Source organism: Echinococcus granulosus, assembly GCF_000524195.1.
Source record: "Echinococcus granulosus chromosome Unknown EG_S00278, whole genome shotgun sequence".
NCBI classification, from domain to species: Eukaryota; Metazoa; Platyhelminthes; class Cestoda; order Cyclophyllidea; family Taeniidae; genus Echinococcus; species Echinococcus granulosus.
The window spans coordinates 20,963-28,755 of NW_020170658.1; the positions used below are offsets into that span (position 1 = coordinate 20,963).

Consider the following 7,793-nt stretch of genomic DNA (forward strand, 5'->3'; position numbering starts at 1 on the left):
AAATATGTACTGAAAGCTATAATTAAAGTGTAAAATTTGGGAAAAGCTATACGTAGGATTCAATGTTGATAGAGAAACAGGTAAATATTTCTATTCCACTTACAAAAATCCACGCTGTGGCCAATCAGAGCATAATCAATGAGACTGTTGCCTTTGCAGTGCACGTTCCATCATTGTTTTTCTCATTTCTGGTCCTCCAGCTCTTTGAGCGAAGAGGCTAATATAACTGGAACATGTTTATCAATTAGTTAGAGTCAACAGAAATATGTACGGGCCCAAGACTATAGGGAGACAGAGCTCCTCTCCGCTTCGGAAGTTTTCTGATCATTTCTCCATTACGAGATCCGAGTCAACTGGCCACCTTCTCTCGAAAGGGCGATGTGGTGTAATGCGATGTATTTTGTCCCTAGGGTTTTGGTGAGGAGCCACGTTCGGCCTGGCCAATGTACTACATCAGGTGGACTGGCCTTCAGGACATGCCTGTAGCTCTAACCGGATTCCATCCATAAACCAAGTTTATTTATTTAATTTTTTTAATCTAGCATTAAAAGTTTATTGCACAAATCCTCAATGTTTTGCATCTTCTCGAAGATGACTAAAAGGCATTCTCACTGATGGTTCGGATATGGAATAACACATGATATCCTCTCCAGCGGATGCAACACATGGCGCCTAGAAGATATCATCAGAAGGCACTTCCTTGCTGAATCCTTTCCGGTGACTGAAAGTGACCACTGCATTCTACAATTTTCACAACAAGATTTCAAGTTAATCGTCAAATCCGGTGATATTCCACGCTTACTGACTCCATAAGTCTTACATAATCAGAATGGCAATTGTGGCGACTGCTGCCAAGCCGTTTCTTACAAGGGAATACGGCTACCATGATATGCAGCTTTACACAGCGGTTCAGGACTGAATGGCTAGATAGATAAATAAATAAACCTCTTTGCACCTCTTTGCATATCACATTCCGTAATGTATTGTAAAGCCTGACTTCTCAAGGTTTAAATTGTCTCGTATGCAATCAAAAATTGGATTCATTTCTTTCTTTATGACCATTTAAGGCCGTCCCTTGCGTTACTAATAGTCAAAAACTCAGCTTAAGTTAGCATTTTGCCATGCATTCAAGGCGACTCATGTTGCCTTTGAAACAAGCATGAGTAATATTACATTTCTCAACGGCCGCTATGGCAACAAGTCAGCATCGCAAGTTGTGAGCTTAGGCTGAACTGAAGCCCTTCCGTGACCCAGGAGTTGACTGACATTGAGCTCAACATGTCTATTGGAAATATTTGCTGATAAAATATGCAAGCATAGCAATAAAATCTCTTCAAAATGAGCAGTAGAAGCCAGTAGTAATTGCAATGGTTTGAAGCAATTTGACTGTGAACTGATAGAATTTATTCCAATTACTAAGTTCTCTAGTCACCACTTGACTGCACTACGTAATGAGAACAATGCTGCCACATATTTGTCGTTGGAGCAGTGGCTGCTGATTCACAAGTCCGTAGTGTCACATTTGGTCTGTATATATAGCTGTTTCAGTTGTGTGCAACAAAAATGACCTCTGTTATATGCGCTTGAGTGACGTAGACGTCTGGATAGATACGATGTCACTGTCACGAAATTTAGGCGGCACAAATGCTTAAAACACTACCGTCATTCAATGTTAGACTTAGCTCAAGTCCAATTTAGGGAGAAATCACATAATTCTGATACCAAAAAGCCGTGATTTGCCCAAATGGTCTACATGGACAGGATGCGAGTCATCAGCTTTGAGGATATTACAATAGGGTCAAACTGACTTATTGCTGAGCCAGACCCTATAATGCTGCAGATTTTGCGATGCAATGAACAAATTTAAGAAGAGAACAAGACAAAGAAATGCCACAGATTTCCTCGAAACTTTGCGAAGTGAAATTGCCAGCAAATATCATGACGATCCGATCTTTATCTCCACCGATTTCTGGTAGCTCCTTCTTCTTCACACTGTTGGTGACAAGCTTACAATTATGCAGCTATTTTGGGTCTTCGACTAGAACTGTTGTAATGTGCCTTACCACTTTTACACCCTGTTGCAAATGTCATAACCTGTGTTGCCAGCTTCTAGAACACAAAGATTTAATGTTGATAAGCTGTCAAATAATCAAAAGGCAGGGACATAATAGCGGGCATCTTTGGTAACCGATTTGCGTGTAAGCACAAAGATCAGACTTATGTGTACGAACCCGGATAATGAAGAGCACCAGAGAGTGCTATTTTTTGGAGGTTGTGCACTATAGCTGGTTAGGCTAAAACAGGCCCTTTTTTGTTCGCATTTCACAATTCACCGATTTCTGTGGGTTACGCCATCCTAATCAATTCGAAGGCACTATCTTCGAGGCCAGTTTTAGGATAACCTCATTACTATTAGCAATGATAGTTCACTTTTTACTATTCCCTCACGCATCCTAAACTTGGTCATGACGCCTAAATGGTGCTCAAAATATATCACAAAGAAAGCTGCATTAGGAACACCATGTCCTGCGTATCCTCGTTAACAATGACTGAAGGTCACGATGGGACACTGCAACGCGTGCTTCCACAGACAGTGCAATTTATTTCTCCATTCCTGTACAAACCAGCACAGGACACTGGGTCTCTGCCCAAGTTAACAGAGCAAATTTTTCCATTTCTCTCTTAAAATCAAAACATACAGTAACTTCGTGTTAGTAGTTACGGTAATGCAATCACGCCAGTAGATGGCACGATGTTAGTCCTTCGTGGACTAGTTAAATGACATAGAGGTGTATGCGAAATCCTATGTCCCTAGTGGGGATGAAGGTTTTGTCGCAACATGGAGTTTTGCCAATACTTTATGAACTGAGCATTAAATGCATCCTGTCTTACAGATTTAGGCGAGCTGCCTTCACAAGTGTGAGGGTGTGTATTTTCATGACATGAGACATTTTGCCCTATTGTTTAATTGCCTATACCTCTTTTCGAAAGAGAAAAGAAAAGTGGGTTTTACCAACTGATAACGTCAAAAAGCATCTCTTAGTTTTCTTAGTTTTCTCACACTTTAATTATAGCTTTCAGTACATATTTCTGAGGCACAACAATGTTGGATTTAGATTTTGTTAAAATATAGCTTTTAGGGTATAGCCTTGTACAATATCGAATTGAATTCACCGTTATTTAGGCCGCTATTTGTTGCTAGCTTTAAAATAATTATTGTGCGTTTAACAATTGCGTCGAATAGTGCTAAGATTTACAAAAACCCCGGTTTTTAATTTGAAATGCAGACCGTTGAGAGTATTCCCAACTAGCAGAATAGAACGGAATTTAATGGAAGTGCGAAGCGTCCCGACAAAGACAGCGCACTTCCCTATGGACGGCCAATGGGAAAGCGCACGGATGAGTCACACATGTGTGCCTGGCAAAGCATCTGACCAATTAAAGTGGTGTGGAATGTGTTGACAATGGGATTGGGTAGCTTGGCTTTTGCACGATTATGAAAGGTGGTGGCCTTGAAGGCTCGGGTCACCTTCGAATTGGTAGAACTTGTTCTGCAAGATGAGAGGCCACCTGTCGCATGCGAAGTTGCAGTCACACGTGTTATCCTGAACTCAAAAGGAAATGCCAATAGAGCAAAAGAACGAAGGAGAAGAAGAAGAGGAAGAAGAAGGTGATTCTATCATGAGTACTGAATGGGAGAAATTGCATGCTCGTTGTGTGGGCATTGAGGTAGTTGCGTTTCCATCCTGGAGTTTGTTTAATGTGCAATGATAGTGGGTGCTGTGTTGGGTGATGCTGTGCCAGTGTGTGGCATTTCCTCTCACCCCACTGACTTACCGCAGAAATGCAATGAGCGGCATTGATCAGGCAGTTGTCGGATCCAGGCAGACAGGTCCGCGCAGATAAATCTGATCTAACCTGCATTAGGTGTGATTATTTACTTGTTGCATGGTTTGTTGGTCAGTTGGTTGGTCATTCAAATCGCCTACAAGTCAAAGGATACAGAATTGTAACGAGAGCCTGACGTTTGAGAGAAAGTAGTCTCTGATGTTTAGCTAACAAGGTCAGTTGATCAGCTTTTGCTAATTTAGAGGAATTTTTTGCCAAAGTCGTGTACAGACATTGAGGTAAGTCATTCACTTCCAAACTGACGTGTGGCTGACATGAAGACACGACTGGGTGTGTGGGAAATGGAGGGTGAAACTAGTAATAGGGTCATACAAATAACTAGAAGTTGTAATCACAGCGATTCCACTTAGTTAGCAAGACTAGTGTCAAATGAACATCTATTCTACATGATGAAATATAAAGATGAATGCCTTTTTGTTTTCCTTCGGATAAAAGATTTGCAGGCCCAATGAGGGTGAACTGTGCCTTTACTGCTGCAGTGAATCGAGCGCACCAGAGTGTCAGTGGGATAGATAACCCTGGCAGCACTGGCAAGCTTGGCCATTAAATACGCATAAACAGGTTTTTACTGAGTCACCTGTCACTACGCGCGACCTTGGCAAATAGACGTCTCCGATGGAGCCCTTCGCCGTTGAATGCTCTGGTTGGTAGCCCCTTCTGCCATCCAAATAGAGCCCAAGCCCATGAAACCAGGTCACAAATTTACTGCTGCTCACCCACATCACAACCCTTCAACGCATCGTGAATGGGTCTGCCCAATGCCACTCTTAAATAACAAATGTAGAAGGCTATTTACTCCCCGGTGGGTGGCCATTAATTCTTCTCCAATTATTACTTTATTTCACTAGCTGTGCACGTAAATCAAAAGTGAGTCAAATTAGAAGAACCAGGAAAATTGAGCCAAACACAGACGGCTTTTCGCTTTTAACGTTTCCTTTAAGAATAAACCAGACCTAGTATTGGAACCTGTAAAAGGACAATTGAGGTTTACTTCTATTCGATTGAATGTTAACCAAAAATACGTAGCACAGATGTCGATTACGTATCAACTTATGTGCATGAGTCCAGATTTTACTCAATACTGGACAATTTATTGCTACACTAAGTACAGTAAGACTCCATGGAAAGTGTGGATTGAATTGAATCGCCGTTATTTAGGCCGCTATTTGTTACTAGCCTTAAAATAATTATTGCGCGTTTAACAATTGCGTCGAATAGTGCTAAGATTTACAAAAACCCGATTTTTTAGTTTGGAATGTAGAACGTTGAGAGTATTTGCCACTAGCAGAATAAAACGGAATTTAATGGAAGTGCGAAGCGTCCCGACAAAGACAGCGCACTTCCCTATGGACGGCCAATGGGAAAGCGCACGGATGAGTCACACATGTGCGCCTGGCAAAGCATCTGACCAATTAAAGTGGTGTGGAATGTGTTGACAATGGGATTGGGTAGCTTGGCTTTTGCACGATTATGAAAGGTGGTGGCCTTGAAGGCTTATAGTGTTTTTACCTACTTTCCCAAGCTATCATTTGGCTGCATTCACACTTTTCGATTCGAAAAGTGTGCTTCTAAAACTCTATAAAGCAGAAGCTAAGGTCAACTTTTAGAATCGATCGAGAAAGTTAGTTAGGAAAAGAATAATTCTGCATAATCCAAGCAAGAGGTTATTTGTAATCAAGGTGGAGAAAATTTCGTCCTCTAAGACTACAGTTCTTACACATCAAAACCCTCTTTATTAAATCACACATATGATTTATTAGGATTCCCTGCATCCGTTCCTGGTTATGATGTTACCTCCTTGTAGGGAACTTTAGTGGCTTTAGTAGGGAAATAGTGAGGGTATTTATTGATGGAATTTCTGCTTACTTTAATATCTATCCTACCAACTTCATTTCATTGGTCCCATGTCTCAACCGCCTAGTCCCTGGTTTTGATACTAGGTGAATGCCGAATGCAAGAGTCAAGAAAATGAAACAGTAAACACACTGGGTAACTCCATCAGAGAAATAGTAAAAAGTGTCAATGATGTTGTCAACGATGAAGTGGTTTTCACCATTTAGTCATGAAGATATCGTGGTCTCAACTCGGGGTGTTTGTGTCAAGAAACGACAAGATAATTTTTTTATCAATGAACCATGAAAGTTAAGTTCCTCTGATCTCACTGGAATTGTCCCTCTCACTGCTGCCACAGAATGCTGCTACTAATCCTTCCGGCATTCTATACGTCACTAACAAAGCCACTGGAATACTCCTTCGGCTGCATGCGCGGCATATTTGACGCTTTGGGACACACCCACTCGAATGAGGCTACTTCCATGCCTCAGACCCTGGAAAAGAACGCAGTAGAATTCTTGTGGCCTTTGAGAATCATACATTTTTGCGTATTGTGGAATCACTTACATGATGTGGCAGTGCTTTAGAAAAGGCTAATCATCCAATGTATGAATGAGTCTGCAGGGGTGGCACCGCCTGGCGTAGCATATTAGCGCTATTTCCCACGTCTCTCTCTTCCAATTAAACTGTTTATTTTTATCCATAACCAACCTTTAAATAGCAGTCCAGCAGAAAACTGGACTACTTGATTAGCTTTGGTGAGTTGTGCTAAACTAACTACTTTCAACTTGCCAAACAGCAATTAAGGAGTAATTATTTCTCGTGCCATACATTCCTTTTGTCAAGCTAAACTATTTCAGAAAATAAGCAGGCAAATGAGCCAATGAAATTGGTGACAACCCAAAGGTCATCAACATGGTTACTGCTTTTACGCATTTTTATTTTCCTAAATGCAATGGGGTTCTTTAGGTAATGTCTACGACTAACGCGATATTTGAAATGCAATAAAGAATAACGAAACAAACTTCTTGGTCCTTTTACTTGGCATAAATTGCAAGCTTCCGAATATTCGCTACCTGCACACTGCCATTCCTAGTATGAAACAGAGGTGTAATTATATCGGGCACACTTCAAAGGGGTTAAAACTGCCTTTTCGACCGTATAAAAAGCATAACTTTGATGCTGTTATCGACTCTATGTAGTCCAGTGGCAGTTGACTGATGGGGTCGCTCTCTAAATCATATTGAGGCAAAGAGGTCTAGGTGGGCTGATTGCATGGACAACTCGTCCGGAAGGCTATGCAGTTTGGCGCATACTTGGATCGTCTGTTCTGACTTTGCAACGCATTCTTAACACAGCTGACCAAAGAGGCAAGCAAAGGTGTCATGCAGACGCCTTGTGAACGCAGCACTTTCAAAATGTCTTCCTAATTCCAAATTTCTACACATCCGTCATCTAAGAGTAGCACAAAAGATTCAGCAATGATTGAAAAGGTTTGCAGGCCTTAAAGAACTAGAAAGTGGTTTTATAAACTTTTTCATGGTTGACGTAAGTGTTGGCTGCAATTTTTATTGATAAATGTGAATTCAAAGTCGAATCTGTTTATTCGAAATTAATGGTGGATCGGCTCACTTATTGGAGTCGTATCCCCTAGTCACGCAACAGTTATATTCTGTCAAGATTTCTTCTTCACCACTTACGCAGTCAGCCTTTAAGTTAGATAACAATGTAGGAGGTATATCAATTTATGAAGGGCGTGTTAACAGCAAATTCACCGCTGCCACTGGCCATCCATGTCATTCCTTCTCCTCAACAGCATAGCAATGAAGCAGCTCTATTTGCAGCTTTATCTTGCCCCTGAAGTGCTCACTTAATATACCGCCGGAGAAATACACACACACCCAGTTGGCAATGAGGAGAGATGTGGCATGACAGAAGATTCAAGTGAATAAAAGAAATGGTAGGAGGTGGCAAATTGAAAAAAAAATTGTATCGCAATGAGGCAAATGCTGCTGTTGTGAGCTGAATACACTGTATACGAAGTAACAATT

General features: G+C 41.2%; 1 protein-coding gene across 1 annotated transcript; it reads left to right on the forward strand. All coding sequences in view use genetic code 11, as the record gives it.

The window, feature by feature from the left end:
- Positions 1-3,621: 3,621 nt before the first annotated feature.
- Positions 3,622-7,563, forward strand: EGR_10829 (hypothetical protein; the record flags this gene model as incomplete). The annotated part of the gene is made up of 4 exons (XM_024500078.1): positions 3,622-3,729; positions 4,851-5,019; positions 6,603-6,711; positions 7,335-7,563. The coding sequence occupies 4 exons, from the start codon at positions 3,622-3,624 to the stop codon at positions 7,561-7,563; spliced, it is 615 nt and encodes a 204-aa protein (XP_024345509.1).
- Between the last annotated feature and the right edge of the window lie 230 nt (positions 7,564-7,793).